The following is an 18,919-nucleotide window of genomic DNA, read 5'->3' as shown; positions in this document are numbered from 1 at the left end:
AACGAGTGGTCTCTGTTCTTCTCCAGAATGTATTATCTTGAGCAGATTTTTATTGTGAGGGTATTCATAGTTTGCACACATTACTCCCAGCTGGAAATTTGAGTCTAGTTTAACAATTACATAATATAATCTTTAATGAGACTTTTGAGCAACACAACAGAGACATGAAAACAGACTAACCTACCCTTTTTGGCAAAAAGTGTCTTGTTCAAAATGTAAAGGCAGTTTTATATTGGGAACCGTGTGACTAGGTTGGGGAAAATCTAGGTCGCTGGATTTGTCACTAGAGTGTCCTTTGGTCACGAGCAGAGGGCTCCAGTTACTATCGGTCTCCAGCGTAAAACTAAATTTTCCTTCAGACTGTTTTTGTGCAGATGCACCTGTGTGCAGTGGTAGGCGGCGCATGAGTTAGGTCATGATGACCTGGGGGTGACTCACAAGCACCCTGAAAACGTAAGAGGACCCTGGGGAGAGAATTCTCTCATTGGGTGGGTCCAAGGGGAGCGGCGTGGGGTTAGGGCGAGCGCCCTGCGCGTGGGCGCCACCTGGTGGGGGCGCCGCCCCGAGCGCCACACTGTCCCCCGCGGCCCCCTCCGCAGCACCCGCGCCCCCCACCACCTCGCGGGCCGCGGTCCCCTGCACCCCCGCCCCCGCCCGTACACCCATTCCCCAACTCACCCGGGCCGGCTCCCCTCGAGGCCCCGCGCTCGTTGCGGGCTCGGCGGGCACCGTCCGCTCATTGGCCAGCGGGCTGAGGGCGGGAAAAGTGACTAACGGCTGCAGCGGGCCCTCGCGGTGTGAGGAGATGGCGTCGGGGGCCCGGGCTCCCGGGCCGGAGGACTCCGTCCGAACCGTCAGCCCCGGCAGGCGAGGAGAGAAGGGGGTGCCCGCGCCCACCGGGGACTCGGTGGCGGTAGGGACCCTGAAGAGCGCCGCATCCCCGGTGCGGGCGGTGGTGGCGTCCCCGCGGCCCACGAAGGGGAAGGCGGGCCGGGAGGCGGCCCGGCGGCGGCTGCAGCTCCTGCCGGCCTCTCAGGCCGAGGGCCGGGGCGAGGGGGCGGAGGAGGACGAGGAGCCCCTTCTGTCGGTGCCCGAGGAGGATGAAGAGGAGGCGCAGCCACTGCCCCCGGTCTGCGTGTCCCCCATGAGGGGCATGTGGCGCGACGAGAAGGTGGCGCTGTACTGCGACGAGATGCTGCAGGGCCGCAAGGTGAGGGGCCAGCCGGCCGTTCCAAGAAGGACGGGGACTCGGCGTTTGCAGGGCCTCCGCCGAGCCCGAGGCACTGGGCCTGTCCCAGAGGGTTACCGTTGGCTTTCCCCGCCCCGCACACAAGCTGTTGTCAGTGAGGGGGCAGCCCTGGTGGAGCGTGTCCCGGGTTTCTGGCAGCTTCCAAGAGATGAAGATCGATAGGCCTAATCAGTGCCCAGGTTTAGATCTTAGATCGATAAGCCTTATCAGTGCCCAGGCTTGCGTCTTAGTTTTCGCATTTAACGACTTGTGTCCGCACATAACGATACGATGACCCAGCCTTGAATTTACCCGACAGTACTGCACAGGTCTACACTCGATGGTTCCCAGACTCGGAGTCTGGGAAGTGGAATGATGTTTCGTATCCAAGATACGTACCTCGTAACACTGCATAGAGCAAATATATGTTTCTAACCTATTTTTTTTTTAAGTTATAGTAGAAGAATTGGTGTAGAAGGATATTCGTTGCACTGGTATGTATTAGAATTAAAAATTAGAAACTAACGACTATGGGGGCAGTAAAGAACTTGTGGTGGCTGCATATAGTGGAGACCTATGCAGGGGTAAAAATTAGGTTTTTAAGAACATTAGTTATATCTGACGCAATAATGTTTAAAAAAAAAAAAAACCCAGGAGACAAAACAAAACATGATTCATATGAATGGATGAATACACACATAGAAAAATGACTGGAAGGAATTAGCAACAACGGTTATTTGGGCTGTCAGGATCAAGAGTGGGTTTTGTTTTCCTTGCATTTTGTGCATTTTTCAGATTTTCTGTAGGTGAACCGTATTTTATACTCAGACGAAAATTTTATTTTTAAGAACACAGTTACCATAGGGGCGCCTGGGTGGCTCAGTTGAAGTGACTGCCTACTGCTCAGGTCATGATCCCAGGGTCCTGGGATTGAGCCCCGCATTGGGCTCCCTGCTCAGCGGGGAAGCCTGCTTCTCCCTCTGCCACTGCCCCTGCTTGTGATCCCTCTCACGCTGTCTCTGTCTCTGTGTGTGTCAATTAAATAAATAAATAAAATCTTAAAAAAAACACAATTACCATAAAACTAGGACAGTATTAATGGCCAACTTATATCTGATAATGAGGATTGGAGAAGAGGAAGTCTCTGAAAGGCAATTGAAAAACGTTTATAGACATTTTTGTGCTCTTAATCAGACGGGGTCTAATGACTGGGTTTCACAATAGCTTAGATGATTATCATCCTTGAGGTAGCTGATTTAAATTTAAAAAATAAAATGGGTAGTATTTTTTGAATGCTTAATATGCTCATTTGTTTTATAGAATGGAGTGCTGTTTTAAATTTTTATGTACTATGTTTTAAATAGGTTACTGTATCTTTAAAGTTCAGAAAAAATAATTGCTGTTTTTTTTAAAATGATAATTACTATTTTTTAAATGTATAATTACAGTTCTTTGTCCTCAGTGGATTAATAAAACAGATTACTTAAATATAAATAACAAGTAGATGTTTCAGCACTGAATTACTCTATTGAGTGAATGGATCTCTTTTAAGTTTATGATATTTTCCAGTAAACATTGATTCAATTAAAATCTTTTACTTTCCAGGTTTTTTTTATTATTTAAGGGTATATTTAAAGAGAAATCAGTAAAAATATTTATGTATAAATCTATAATTTTATATATTTATACATATTTTTTCTTTTGCTAGGCAGAAGATGCTGATGAGGCTATGAGTAAATATCTAACAGAAAAATTAAAGTTGAAAGACAAATGGCTTGGAGTCTGGAAGACGAATCCTGAGTTATTCTTTGTGAAATATGAAGAAGCTTCTATCCCTTTTGTTGGTATACTGGTTGAGGTAAATAACTTTTACCTGAGCTTTGTTCTTTTGAGTGAAATTATCAGTTCTTTTTAAGACCAAAATATGACCTTACTAATTTGGGGCTTTGATACTTAAACACAGATTGACAAAGGTTAATGTCTATTTTAAGTTTCTAAGCAAATTAATAGCATAAAAAGAAGGGGGGATATTAGCATCCATTTACCTGGGCACAGTTAATTATTAAATGGAATCTAGTGTATCAGACAGTATTTATTAGCTTAGTTTCAATTGCTTAAATAGCAAAAGTGCATTTCTTTAAAATTAGTAATGTAGGCTTTAACAGACTTGGGCTTTCTTTTTCCATCATTTTCCTTTAATCTTCTTTTGTCTGAATTATGAGGTTTAGTTAAAGTAAGACAGAAAAAGTGGATCAAAAAATTATTGGTAAAATTTGAAATTTCTTCCTATGAAAAGTACCCTTTTAGTATAATACCTCAACTTCCAAGCCTTCATCTGATAAGATTTTACTTTTTTAGGTCTATAGGTTAAATATTGTGGCATATTTGATGTCATAAGTTTGATTCCCTTAAAGATTTATTATCCTTGTATAGACATTAATATCTATAATCACAAATGGTATCCCTGCCTCAGATATTTCAAGTTTGTTGTTTGGTCACAAGAAAAATTTGTGTTTGAAATTCATTACATTGCACACTACCTGAAAACAATTCAATTCTGTGTTCCATGGAAAAGTAAGTTTGTGGTATTTTTACAGATAAAAAATGCCGTATTTTTTATCATAGAGACTATACAAAAAATATAATAGAGACTTGGCATTAGTTTTTCAATAATATTCTGTTTTTAGTGTTTCTTTGAGGTTTGCTCAACTTCAGATTTTGAGTAGCTTTTCCCTTGAACTTTCATAACTTCTCTGGACTTTTTTCATGTGGATAAAATAAGTGGAGGTATACTATATTGGTATCTTTAACATTTTTGGGGGGGATTCTTTAGTCAAGTTTTATGTGGAAGCCTAACGTATACAACACATTAAAGCAGGACATTTCTGACTGAAAGGAAGGGGATGGCATTCTAGCAATTACTTGGTTTTTCTTCCGACACCTCATGATAGCCCCTATTCTCCATAAAACCTTGGAAGATCCTTAAATTTATGTGAAAACTCACTGGATTAGATTATCTAGAAAATATATCAAGTTCTAAGGTTTTACATGCAATACATTGATTGTTTGCTCTTTCTTACTCCAAAAATCACAAGATTACAGATAATTAGATTGCTTTAGAATCCTCTAGGGATTGCCAATCCTCGAGAGATTGCCAGTGTCCTTTAAACATTAGAAAGGTAGGAAGGAAAGGAGAGAACAGAGCAAAAAGCAGAATAGTATGTTGGCAGATTCTAATTCTTTGAATTATGTGGCAGCAAAACTAGATCTTGGGACCTCTTAAGGTAGCTCTTGGGACCTCTTAAGGTAGTGCTGCACAATTCAGATGTTGTTTTGTCTGCCAAAGCTTCTTAAATCTTACTTGGATTGAAGTATCAACAGTTGCTCTCTGATACTCCTTGTTCTGAAGTCACAATAATTTATTTCTCTGGACCTCATTCTCTTTTTCTTTAGATGCTCAATTTTCTATTGCTGCTGCAAGAATTTACCATGAGTTTGGTGACTTAAACAATACAAATTTATTATCTTACAATTCTATAGAAAAAAATCTGACATGGGCCCAGTGAGCTAAAATCAAGATATAGGCAAGGCTGCATTCCCTTTTGGAGGCTGTAGGGGAGAATCTGTTTCCTTGTCTTGTCCAGCCTCTAGAAGCTTCCTGCATTCCATGACTTCTGGCCCCCTCTCTCCATCTCCAAAGTCTTTCTTAGACTCTATCTGTCTGGTTCTTTGCAGGCTGAAAAAGTGCATGTCCTTTAAGATTCATGATTAGAATGGGCCCAACTGGGTAATTCAGGATAACTTTCCCATCTCAACTCCTTAACCTTAATCACACCTGCAAAGTCCTTTTTACCATGTAAAGTAACATTAATATATTCACAGGTTCCAAGGATAAAGGCATGAATATCTTTGAGGGCCATTATTCTGCCTGGTACAAATTCACACAACAAAGAAAAAATTTAGAAATATTTGATTGGAAGAAAATCTAGCATATTCTTAATCTTGGTTACACAATGGTCCAGAAATTAAGGGAACTTTTTTTATAACCTCTGTAAAAAGCAGTTTGCCAAAATATATTAAGAATTTTAAAGTAGGGGCGCCTGGGTGGCTCAGTTGGTTAAGCGTCTGCCTTTTGCTCGGGTCATGATCCCAGGGTCCTGGGACCGAAGTCCACTTCGGGCTTTCTGCTCAGCGGGGAATCTGCTTCTCCCTCTCCCTGCCGCTCTGCTTACTTGTGCACGTGCGCGCTCTCTCTCTCACTCTCCCTCTCTGTCAAATAAATAAAATCTTAAAAAAAAAAAGAATTTTAAAGTAATTCACTCATTATATGTCAGTTATCTCAATAAAGCTAGAAAAAATAAAAATAACAAAAATAAATAAATAGACCCCACTGCACATAAAAACAAATAAAAATGAGAATGAAAAAGTTCACTTAATTTCTAGAAATTTATTCTGCAGAAAAGGATTTATGTATTGAGTGATCACAGTGATATTTATAAAATGAAAAATTGGTGATACCATAAAACTTTAATAATAAGATGCTGGTCAAATAAATGATGATATATCCATAAGATAGGATATTATGTAGTCATAAAACTTATATTAAGAAAAACTTTTAATGATTTAGAAAAGCCCTCATTGTATATATAAGATAAAAATAAAAGATTAGAGAACTAGATATGCAGTATGATCCAACTATGTAAATAATATAAGGACATAGGAATAAAACTGGAAGATAAAAAGGTTAATGGTAGTTGGTTATCTCTATTAGGATTATGGTTGATTTTTAAACATTTTGTACAAAGAGCATGTGTAGTCACTATCAATAAATTTAGAGACTTTTATTTTTTTAAGATTTTATTTATTTGACAGAGTGAGAGAGTACAAGCGAGGGGCAGTGGGAGAGGGAGAAACAGGCTTCCCGCTGAGCGGGGAGCCTGATGTGGGGCTCGATCCCAGGACCCTGAGATCATGACCTGAGCCGAAGGCAGATGCCCAACCATCTGAGCCACCTAGGTGCCCCGAGAATCTTTATTTTTTTTAAAGGTTTATTCAAAGTCCAGTTAACATACACTGTAATATTAGTTTCAAATGTATAATATAGTGATTCAACACTTCCATACAACACCCAGTGCTCACCACAAGTGCACTCCTTAATCCCTAGCACCTATTTAACTCATCCCCCCCCCCCACCCTCCCTCTGGTCACCATTAGATTGCTCTCTTTTTTTTTTTAATATTTTTTGAAATTTTTTAAAAAGATTTTATTTATTTATTTGAGAGAGAGAGAGAGCACATGAGAGGGGGGAGGGTCGGAGGGAGAAGCAGCCTCCCTGCTGAGCAGGGAGCCCAATGTGGGACTCGATCCCGGGACTCCAGGATCATGACCTGAGCCGAAGGCAGTCGCTTAACCAACTGAGCCACCCAGGTGCCCACCATCAGTTTGTTCTCTATAGTTAAGAATCTTTTTCTTGGTTTGCTTCCCTCTCTCTTTCCCCCCCCGCCTTTGCTTGTTAGTTTTGTTTCTTAAATTCCACATATAAGTGAAATCATATGGTACTTGTCTTTCTCTGACAGACTTATTTCACTTAGCATAATACTCTCTAGCTTCACCCATGTCCATGCAAATGGCAAGATTTTATTCTTTTTTATGGCTGAGTAATATGCCATTGTATATGTACGTATATATACATATATCACATCATCTTTATCCATTCATCAATTGATGGACACTTGGACTGTTTCCATAATTTGGCTATTGTAGATAATGTTGCTATAAACATTGGGGTGCATGTATCCCCTTGAATTAGTATTTTTGTATTCTCTGGGTAAATATTTAGTAGTGCAATTGCTGGATCATAGGGTAGTTCTATTTTTAACTTTTTGTGGAACCTCTATACTGTTTTCCAGAGTGGCTGCACCAGTTTGCATTCCCACCAACAGTGCACAAGGGTTCCCCTTTCTCCACATCCTCACTAACATCTGTTGTTTCTTGTGTTGTTGATTTTAGCCATTTTGACAGGTGTGAGGTGGTATCTCATTGTACTTTTGTATTTCCCTGATGATTACTGATGAGTACCTTTTCATGTGTCTGTTAGCTGTCTGGATATCTTTGGAAAAATGTCTATTCATGTCTTCTGCCCATTTTTTACTTGGATTGTTTTCTGGCCGTTAAGTTCTTCATATATTTTGGATACTAACCCTTTATCAGATATGTCATTGGCAACTATCTTTGCCCATTCAGTAGGCTGCCTTTTAGTTTTGTTGCTTGTTTCCTTCGCTGTGCAGAAACTTTTTATCTTGATGAAGTCCCAATAGTTTATTTTTGCTTTTGTTTCCCTTGCCTCAGGAGACATATCTAGAAAGAGGTTGCTATGGCTGATGTCAAAGAGATTACTGCCTGTGTTCTCTAGGATTTTTAGGGTTTCAGGTCTCACATTTAGGTCTTTAATCCATTTTGAGTTTATTTTTATGCATGGGGTAAGAAAGTGGTCCAGTTTCATTCTTTTGCATGTAGTTGTCCAGTTTTCCCAACACCATTTGTTGAAGAGACTGTCTTTCTTCCATTGGATATTCTTTCCTGCTTTGTCAAAGATTAATTGACCATATACTCGCAGGTTTATTTCTGGGTTTTCTGTTCTGTCCTATTGATCTGTGTGCCTATTTTTGTGCCAATACCATACTATTTTGATCACTACAGCTCTGTAATATAACTTGAAGCCCAGAATTGTGATGCTGCCAGCTTTGCTGTTTTTTCCCCCCCACGGTAGTTTTGGTTACTCAGCATCTTTTGTGGTTCCATACAACTTTTAGGATTGTTAGCTCTCTGAAAAATGCTGTTGGTATTTTGATAAGGATTGCATTGAATACACATTCAAAGATTGCTTTGGGCAGTATAGACATTTTAACAATATTTATTCTTCCAATCCATGAGCAGGGAATGTCTCCATTTCTTTTTATCATCCTCAATTTCTTTTATCAATGTTTTGTAGTTTTCAGAGTACAGGTCTTTCACCTCTTTGGTTAGGTTTATTCCTAGATATCTTACTGTTTTTGGTGCAATTGTAAATGAGGTTTTTGCCTTACTTTCTCTTTCTGCTGCTTCATTACTGGTAAAGAAATGCAATAGATTTCTGTATGTCAGTTTTGTATCCTGCAACTTTACTGAATTCCTGTATCAGTTGTATCAATTTTTTGGTGGAGTCTTTTGGGTTTTCTATATGGAGTATCATATCATCTGTAAATAGTGAAAGTTTTATTTCTGCCTAGCTGACTTAGATGCCTTTTATTTCTTTTTGTTTTCTGATTGCTGAGGCTAAGACTTCCAGTACTGTGTTGAACAACAGTGGTGAGAGTGGACATCCATGCCTTGTTCTTGACCATAGAGGAAAAACTCTCAGTTTTCCCCATTGAGGATGATATTAGCTGTGGGTTTTTCATATATGGCCTTTATTATATTGAGGTATATTCCCAGTTTAGAGAATCTTTAATTTGGAGATGTTTAAGGGATCTCTCAGTGGATTCCGAAGCTGGTTATTTACCTGATTCTACTGTATCATAGTTCTAAAGAGGGAATAGTCACTTTGAACTGTTCTCAACATTTACATCTCGCATTGTGGCTATTTCCACAAACTTCCACCTTTAGTTATAAAATAATTGATTTTATTTATTATTTTTTATTTTTATTTGGAGGGGAGGGGCAGAGGGAGAGGGAGAAGGAGAGAGAGAATCTTAAGCAGGCTTCACACCTAGCATGGAGCCTGTTGTGAGGCTCAATCTCACAATCTTGAGATCATGACCTGAGCCAAAATTAAGAGCTGGACACTTAACTAACTGAGCCATCTATGCACCCCTAGAATCCTTGAATTTAAAGCCTGTTCTGTAACTTGCTTTCTGAACAAATTGAGAAGCATTTAAATTCACATTTTAGACTGCTTGGGACCCTTCTCTTCCCTCTAGCTCCTTCTCTGTCTCTTTCCTTTATGTCATTGTAAAGTCCCCAAATAGTAGTTTATATTAAATATCTCAATTCCTTATCCTTTGTGTACCCACTTATTGCTACATGTTTTCTTAGTGTTATTAAAATTCAATATGCACAAAGTTAATAGAGTCAAATACAGTTACAACTTTTGTTATGAAATGATGTGCTCACCCAACCTCTATCCACCTTCTGCTGCAATTTCTTGTATTTTCCAGGTGCAGCCAATTTTAACCAGTTTAGTTAACTATTATAGTATCAATTCCCTATCTCCAAGAGACATGCTTATATTTCTTCCCATTCAGTTTTAAGAGAGGGAGACAAACCATGAGAGACCCTTAACACTGGGAAACAAACTGAGGGTTGCTGAAGGGGAGGTTGGTGGGGGGATGGGGTAAATGGGTGATGAGCATTAAGGAGGGCACATGATGTGATGAGCACTGGGTGTTATATGCAACTGATGGATTATTGAATACTGCATCTGAAACTAATGATGTACTATATGTTGGCTAATTGAATTTAAATAAAAAAAGAATCATGCTTATATTGCTACTTCTTGATTTCTTTGTTTTAGGTTTTATATATAGGCTCCCACTATGGAAAATGGGGATTTAGGTATTTTATATACCACCACCAATACATTCCCTGTTCGACCTTATACCCATATTTTCTACATGCTCCCATACTCCCAAAACACTTAATAATTTTGGTTCTATCATATACTCAGTGTCTACTTCATTTGTATGTAGTATTCATTTCATAGATAGATAAACTCTTTGGTATACTATGATTAATTTTTCTTTCCTGGACATTTAAAAAAGTTTTCCTAGAGTTGATTACCTTGTTTTTTTTTTCATTTCTTTTAGTTTTCTTACTAGTTTGTCCTTAGACTCTTCCCCAGTCATAACTTACAGTTATGTAAATCTTCTCAACATAAACATGTCTATCAATTTTGTCTTCTTAAAGAGGTATCTCTTGCGTCCTTCTGATCTGCAATCTGGATTGGTGATTCTAGACCTGATGGATGGGGGATCTCCCTCCATCATTATCTTAGGAATTCCTTTTACCATTCTCTTGTATAAATAACCTATTTCCCAGAATTCCTGTCTTCCTTTTTCTTAATTCTTTCATTTTGGCTAGGGACCTTATCCTAATAGCTTCATGGGTAAGGACACAAAGAAGATAAAATTACTGCAATCTTGTGTTCTTGAAAATATCCTCATATTTATTTGAAAAATTGACAGGATACATGATTCTAGGTTTGATTTTTATGACAAGAATTTGAAAAATACTGTTCATTGTCTTCAAGCTTCCAGTGTTGTTGGTTGAGAAGCCAATGTCATCAGTCCTCTGATAACACCTATATATTTTTCCTCTCTGGAAACTTGTAGGAGCTTTTCTTTATCCCCAGAGTCCTCCACCAAAATGATAGCAAAGGAATTTTTTAAAAGGTATTTAAGGACAAGAGATGGGAAAGGAGATAATGGCAACAAAACTTAGAGGCATAAAAGAGATAAGTAAGTGGCAACCGACAGTAAAGCTAAGAAAGTTGAATTCTAAGTTTGCAGTAGGGAAAGCCAAAAAACAACTTGATATACACTAAATAGCCTAAAGAATTGACTGTACTTACATCTCTGGAAATAAGGTTGAATATGGAGCTAAGAAAGAATTGTTGAAAGCTATTTAAGAAACAGAGACTTCCACTCCCAGAAAGATGGAGTAGACATATTTTTCCCTATTCTTCCTACCAAGTATAAGAAAAACCTAGATAATTAATATAAAACCAACATAAGACTCTAAAAGATGGATAGAAGGCAGAGTGCCTAGGGACCTCATGACCCAAGGAATAACAGTAACTTCCTTGAGGTTTGCTTCATATGTCCTAGACTGGGTACCAGAGAATCTGGCAACCTAAAAACACCAATAGGTGTAGACTAAAAGTAAAAATGAAAAATGAAAAAGCCCACCCCCACCAATCCCCACTCCCAAAGGCCTGCTTTCTCTAGCCAAAGGACCAGGAAAGGGGTAGCCAAACACCACAGGGAAAAAAAAAACCCAAACCTGCTGCCCCTTTTTCCCCACTGCAGGAAAAGACCCAAGTGAAGAGCCTAGACTTCCACTCTTGTTAAGTTGAAACAAGGCAGGCTAACCCCACTGCCAGAGTGGTGTTAGAGAAGACCTAGTGGGAAGAAAATGGGAAGCTGGGTGATAAGGAACTTCCCCTGCTCCCCGCTGGTGTCAATGTAGACTACGTAGGAAGACTAGACTATCACCCCCGTGAGTAAGGAGAGACTCCTTCCACTTCCTGGAGGAGTGGTGTCAGAAAAGATCTAGTGGAGAATCAGGACTCAACACCCTACCACGATGTCAAAGAAAACATGGGGAGCAGTAATGAGGTGCTCCTCTCTCTCCAAGCTGGTATCAGTGGAGATCTCATGTTGAACCTGAACTCTCACCCCAGAGTAGCAGTAAAGAAGAAACACTCCCCACACTCCCCTGGTCAACAGACACTGAGTGAAGAGTCTGGACTTCTCTCCCTATCTGGCAGTAACAGGGTGGCAACTTTCTTTCTATGGCAGATTGGTGTCAAAAGAGGACTGATAAAATAAAAGATTTAAATAAAGTCAAGAATCTCACATAATACTCAAAATGTCCAGAAAAATCACTTGTCATCTTTTCTCAATCCCTCGTAAGAACTAGGATGATCTCAACTTGAATGAGATAAAACAATAGACACTAACACTGAGATAACACAGATGTTAGAATTATCTGACAAGGACTTTAAAACAGTCACGATAAAAATGCTTCACTGAGCAATTATGAATGCATATGCAACAAATTAAAAAATAGAAAGTCTCAGCAAAAAATAGAAAGTCTCTACAAATAAATGAAATATATAAAGAAAAACCAAGCAAAGTTTTAGAACTAGAAAAATACAGTAACTAAAATAAAAAACTCAAAAGAATGTGTTGAACAACAGAATGAAGACAGAGGAAACAATCAGTGAACTTGACAATAGAAAATTAGAAATTACCTAATTGAACACCAGGAAGAATGTAGACTGGAAAACAAAATAGAGAGAGCTGTAGGGACATGTTGGACTATAACAAAAGACCTAACATTCATGTCTTCTGAGTCCCAGAAAAAGAGAAGAAGAGGTGTGGCTGAAAAAATATTTGAATAAAATAATGGCTGAATTTTCCCAAATTTGGCAAAAGACATAAATGTACAGATTTAAGAAGCTGGCTTGAGAAGTATGGTTAAGGATAGAAGTATCCCACTGAGAAGAAGGGAATAGGTCAAAGTTTATTGGTACTGAATGTTAGGATCTTCTGCCTTCTACTCTGACTCTACTTCTAGAACACAAGCAGCTAAGGCATACTCCTTCAGGCATGAGAGTTGGAAAAGTTTTCTATATTCAGCTCAAAAGAACACATCTAAAGGTAGTTGTCATATTGAGTTCCCATGGAAAGAGCTGGTGCAGAACATCCTACAGATGTTCTACATCTACAGATAGAATATCTGTACTTATTCCACCCATATACACAGACCTCCTTTTTAGTGCTCCACTTTTAAATATGAGCAGACAGCCAAGGATCACCAGGCATTTGAAGAAACTCTAATATCAAAATTGTGGTTAAAACAGCAGAAAAGAAGACATTTTGAAGAAACAAATGATAAGGAAAAGGGAAATATTTGTATATATACACACACATATGTACATAAATATATTTAAAAACCTATTAATCTCAGAAATAAAAGACAAGATAAAAGCATCCATGAATCAATAACTGGAACCTATTAAAAAAAATAGATGAGGAAGGAAAGCTTTCAAATTCATTCTATGAGGCCAGCATTACTCCAATACCAAAACCAGATACCAAAACACTACCAAAAAAAAAAGAGAACTACAGGCCAATATCTCTGATGAACATAGATGCCAAAATCCTTAATAAAATATTAGCAAACTGAATCCAACAATACATTAAGAGAATTACTCACCACCACCAAGTGGGACTTATTCCTGGGATGCAAGGGTAGCTGAGTATTTACAAGTCAATTAATGTGATACATAACATCAACAAGACAAAGGATAAAAACCATATGATCATTTCAATAGATGCAGAAAAAGCATTTGACCAAGTACAACATCCATTCATGATAAAAACCCTCAACAAAGTAGGTTTGGAGGGAACATACTTCAATACAATAAAAGCTATATATGAAAAACCCAGAGCTAACATCATACTCACTGGTGAAAAACAGAGCTTTTCCCCTAAGGTCAGGAATAAGACAAGAATGTCCACTGTCACCACTTTTATTCAACATAGTACTGGGAGCCCTAACCACAGCAATCTGACAAGAAAAAGAAATAGGGGCGCCTGGGTGGCTCTGTTGGTTAAGCGACTGCCTTTGGCTCAGGTCATGATCCCAGGGTCCTGGGATCGAGCCCCGCATCGGGCTCCCTGCTCGGCGGGAAGCCTGCTTCTCCCTCTCCCACTCCCCCTGCTTGTGTTCCCTCTCTCTCTGTCTCTCTCTCTCTGTCAATTAAATAAATAAAAAATCTTTAAAAAAAAAGAAAAAAAAGAAAAAGAAATAAAAGGCATCCAGATAGGTAAGAAAGAAGTGAAACTTTCACTATTTGCAGATAACATGATACTGTATATAGAAAACCCTAAAGATTTCACCAAAATACTAGAACTGGTAAATGAGTTCAGTAAAGTTGCAGGATACAAAATATACAGAAATCCATTGCATTTCTTTACACTAATAATGAAATAGCAGAAAGAGAAATAAGAAGATCCTTCCCTTTACAATTGCACCAAAAATAATAAGATACCCAGGAATAAATTTAACCGAGGAGGTGAAAGACCTGTACTCTGAAAACTATAAAACACTGATGAAAGAAATTGAAGGCAACCCAAAGAAATGGAAAGATATTCGTATTTAGGGATTGGGAGAACAAATATTATAGAGGGGAGGTGGGTAGGGGGATGGGTGAAATAGCTGGAGAGGATTAAGACTTATCCTGATGAGCTCTGAGTAATATACGGAATTGTTGAATCACTACATTATATACCTGAAACTAATATAACATTATTAACTACACTGGAACTAAAGGAAAGGAAAGGAAAAGGAAAGGAAAAGAAAAGGAGAGAGGGAGGGAGGAAGTTTGAAAAATTGTGTTATTTTATTTAATATTGATCTATAATTACTTTGTGTGTGGTTAAAGAGGTCATAAAATTTAAAAGAAGAAATTTTATAAGCAGATCATGTGTGAGGAAAAAAATCCTGTGATTTATTTTGATTTGTAATTACAAATTTTATAATATTTGTCGTAGGTAACTTGTAAACCATGCCAAAGCTCATCGTCTTGTTTCAAAGTTACCGTATCTGTTGCTGAGCCCTTTTCTTCTAACATTGCAAATATTCCAAGGAATTTGGTCAATGAGATTTTGGAAGAACTGGAGCATAGTGTGCCTCTCTTGGAAGTGTACCCTGTTGAAGGACAAGATTCTGATATACATGATATTGCTTTGGCCTTGGAAGTTGTAAGGTATTAGACCTTTTTACCTCTTAAAGTTAAAATTCTCCTATTCAAAAAGTTAATACGTAAGTATATAAGCACTTAATAAATAGTTATTGATTTAATTTTTACTCACTGCTGAATTCAATTTGTCCATTTTTTTAAAGTTTATTTATTTATTTTAAGTTATCTCTACACCCAACATGGGGCTTGAACTCATGACTCCAAGATCAAGAGTCACATGCTTCACCGACTGAGTCAGCCAGGTGCTCCTGTCCGTTTTTAATGAACACATATTTGTAACTCTTTTAACATTCTCTTGCAGAAGTATTATATATGGGCAATGAAAAGTTTGCCATTTTTTGATCTTGCTTTTTCAAAAATTGATAAAAAAGTTCTAGAGACAAGTAACATTAAATTTTGTTCATATTTAAGCATCTTAAGTATATTAGATTTTATGTTTCACATGTAAGGGCATTACAGATACTAGATGTCATCATCTACATTATGATTGCTTCTTAAAAGTTGATACAATTTGAGAGAAGCTGTCCAAAAATATAATACAGAATATTTTGGGGGCATATTTTTGTTTTTCTAATGCTTCCCCTGAATATACAAATTTGATTATATCTTAAGTATTAGTTCTTTGTTGAACAAAACCATAGCCAAAATCTAGGAAATTTGGAAACATTTTTCATTCCCACTTCAAGGAACATTGTCTGTAGTAACCTCAAATAGAATCTAGATAATCTAATTCTTTTCTTTAAATTTTTTATTGTTATGTTAATCACCATACATTACATCATTAGTTTTTGATGTAGTGTTCCATGATTCATTGTCTGTGCATAACACCCAGTGCTCCATGCAGAACGTGCCCTCTTTAATACCCATCACCAGGCTAACCCATCCCCCCACCCCCCTCCCCTCTAGAACCCTCCGTTTGTTTTTCAGAGTCCATCGTCTCTCATGGTTCGTCTCCCCCTCCGATTTACTCCCCTTCATTTTCCCCTCCTGCTATCTTCTTCTTCTTTTTTTTTCTTAACATATATTGCATTATTTGTTTCAGAGGTACAGATCTGTGATTCAACAGTCTTGCACAATTCACAGCGCTCACCATAGCAGATACCCTCCCCAATGTCTATCACCCAGCCACCCCGTCCCTCCCACCCCCGACCACTCCAGCAACCCTCAGTTTGTTTCCTGAGATTAAGAATTCCTCATATCAGTGAGGTCTTATGATACATGTCTTTCTCTGATTGACTTATTTCGCTCAGCATAACATGCTCCAGTTCCATCCACGTTGTTGCAAATGGCAAGATCTCATTCCTTTTGATGGCTGCATAATATTCCATTGTGTATATATACCACACCTTCTTTATCCATTCATCTGTCGATGGACATCTTGGCTCTTTCCACAGTTTGGCTCTTGTGGACATTGCTGCTATAAACATTGGGGTGCACGTACCCCTTCGGATCCCTACATTTGTATCTTTGTGGTAAATACCCAGTAGTGCAATTGCTGGATCGTATGGTCGCTCTATTTTCAACTGTTTGAGGAACCTCCATACTGTTTTCCAGAGTGGTTGCACCAGCTTGCATTCCCACCAACAGTGTAGGAGGGTTCCCCTTTCTCCGCATCCTCACCAACATCTGTCGTTTCCTGACTTGTTAATTTTAGCCATTCTGACTGGTGTGAGGTAGTATCTCATTGAGGTCTTGATTTGGATTTCCCTGATGCCGAGCGATATTCAGCACTTTTTCATGTGTCTGTTGGCCATTTGGATGTCTTCTTTGGAAAAATGTCTGTTCATGTCTTCTGCCCATTTCTTGATTGGATTATTTGTTCTTTGGGTGTTGAGTTTGATAAGTTCTTTATAGATTTTGGATACTAGCCCTTTATCTGATATGTCATTTGCAAATATTTTCTCCCATTCTGTCGGTTGTCTTTTGGTTTTGTTGACTGTTTCTTTTGCTGTGCAAAAGCTTTTTATCTTGATGAAATCCCAGTAGTTCATTTTTGCCCTTGCTTCCCTTGCCTTTGGCAATGTTTCTAGGAAGAAGTTGCTGCGACTGAGGTGAAGAGGTTGCTGCCTGTGTTCTCCTTTAGGATGTTGATGGACTCCTGTCTCACATTTAGGTCTTTCAACCATTTGGAGTCTATTTTTGTGTGTGGTGTAAGGAAATGGTCCAGTTTCATTCTTCTGCATGTGGCTGTCCAATTTTCCCAACACCATTTGTTGAAGAGACTGTCTTTTTTCCATTGGACATTCTTTCCTGCTTTGTCAAAGATGAGTTGACCATAGAGTTGAGGGTCCATTTCTGGGCTCTCTATTCTGTTCCATTGCTCTATGTGTCTGTTTTTGTGCCAGTACCATACTGTCTTGATGATGACAGCTTTGTAATAGAGCTGGAAGTCCGGAATTGTGATGCCACTAGCTTTGCTTTTCTTTTTCAACATTCTTCTGGCTATTCGGGGTCTCTTCTGGTTCCATACAAATTTTAGGATTATTTGTTCCATTTCTTTGAAAAAAATGGATGGTATTTTGATAGGGATTGCATTGAATGTGTAGATTGCTCTAGGTAGCATTGACATCTTCACAATGTTTGTTCTTCCAATCCATGAGCATGGAACGTTTTTCCATTTCTTTGTGTCTTCCTCAATTTCTTTCATGAGTATTTTATAGTTTTCTGAGTACAGATCCTTTGTCTCTTTGGTTAGATTTATTCCCAGGTATCTTATGGTTTTGGGTGCAATTGTAAATGGAATTGACTCCTTAATTTGTCTCTCTTCTGTCTTGTTGTTGGTGTATAGGAATGCCACTGATTTCTGTGCATTGATTTTATATCCTGCCACTTTACTGAATTCCTGTATGAGTTCTAGCAGTTTGGGGGTGGAGTCTTTTGGGTTTTTCACATGAAGTATCATATCATCTGCAAAGAGTGAGAGTTTAGATAATCTAATTTTTAAAGGTTTGATTTTAATATTAGTTCACTGAGAAGTCTTTTTTCTCAGAATTCATACAAAGAATTCTAACATGAGAGTGTCTTTAGTTATATACATGGTATTGGCTCTTTTTGATCACTTTTATATTATTTTGATTCATCATAGGTTTTTTTATGACTTTCTTTGGAGGGACTGGGATGATGAAGAAAGTTGTGAGAATTACACTGCTTTGATTGAAGAAAGAATTAATTTGTAAGTATAGTTAAAAACGAACTCAGCACATTATTATTATAATAAGATAAACATTGTAATTATATTGATACTTTTCAGGTGGTGTGATATACAAGATGGAACCATACCTGGTCCTATTGCACAACGTTTCAAAAAAACTTTGGAGAAATATAAAAACAAACGTGTTGAGCTCATCGAGTATCAGAGTAATATTAAGGAAGATCCATCTGCAGCAGAGGCCGTTGAATGCTGGAAAAAATACTATGAGATAGTAATGCTCTGTGGATTATTGAAAATGTGGGAAGATTTACGCCTCCGGTAATGATTTGCTCTATTTTAAACAAAAAGATTACATGGGCATTCTTTTATCATATCACTTGTCATATATGTTACCCTGACTGAAGTAGATTATAAAATTAGATGTCCAGTTTTTGAGATAAGAACAAAGTGCAACTACCAGTATTGGAAAGTTATTTTTATATAACTGAGTTCACTGAAATCATTGGCTTTTTGGATAAAAAAACATGTCATCAAACTGGTTCTTTCCTTATCTTTCATCTTTACATTCTTGATTTTGGCCAAAGCCTAAGAAAAGAGGAGGTAGATCTCCACCACATATAATATGCAAAGTAAAGAGAAAGTTGAATAATTTGGCTGCCTCTTAATTTCTTCTTTTTTAACCAACATAAGTTGATAAGTTCTTTTTGTGATAAATAAAACAATGTAGATTTAACTAGCATCATTCTCCAGAATACTTGAAAATGTCTTAAAATATTTTTACATTACTATGTAGTAAAGTACATATTTCTGTCTGTTTTAGATAGAGGGGAAACAAGAATTCTTGCTCATGGTTTCAAAAATTAATGGAAAATTTTGAATGGAGCCAAAGGACATCTGACTATTTCATACTAGATTGTTAAACCTCTTCCTTTGTGTTCCACCTGTACACGTTCTGTGCCTAGGAAACTCTGAGCCACATTTTACTTGTCCAACAATTAACTATTAGCTTAAA

General features: G+C 38.1%; 1 protein-coding gene across 1 annotated transcript in view; it reads left to right on the top strand.

Annotated features, from left to right (window-relative positions):
* Nucleotides 1-501: 501 nt before the first annotated feature.
* The window catches only part of SHCBP1L (SHC binding and spindle associated 1 like), a 39,636-nt gene continuing 21,218 nt past the window's right edge, over nt 502-18,919 (top strand). The window contains exons 1-5 of the mRNA XM_027612385.1: nt 502-1,210; nt 2,937-3,086; nt 14,548-14,762; nt 17,842-17,928; nt 18,007-18,225. Coding sequence (XP_027468186.1) covers nt 806-1,210; nt 2,937-3,086; nt 14,548-14,762; nt 17,842-17,928; nt 18,007-18,225 — 1,076 coding nt within the window. The 5' untranslated portion in view covers nt 502-805. The remainder of the gene's footprint in view (nt 1,211-2,936; nt 3,087-14,547; nt 14,763-17,841; nt 17,929-18,006; nt 18,226-18,919) is intronic.

The sequence above is a fragment of the Zalophus californianus genome, chromosome 10, assembly GCF_009762305.2.
Source record: "Zalophus californianus isolate mZalCal1 chromosome 10, mZalCal1.pri.v2, whole genome shotgun sequence".
NCBI classification, from domain to species: domain Eukaryota; kingdom Metazoa; phylum Chordata; class Mammalia; order Carnivora; family Otariidae; genus Zalophus; species Zalophus californianus.
The sequence above is the reverse complement of the archived record's forward strand: the minus strand, read 5'-3'. Positions and strand labels throughout refer to the sequence as shown.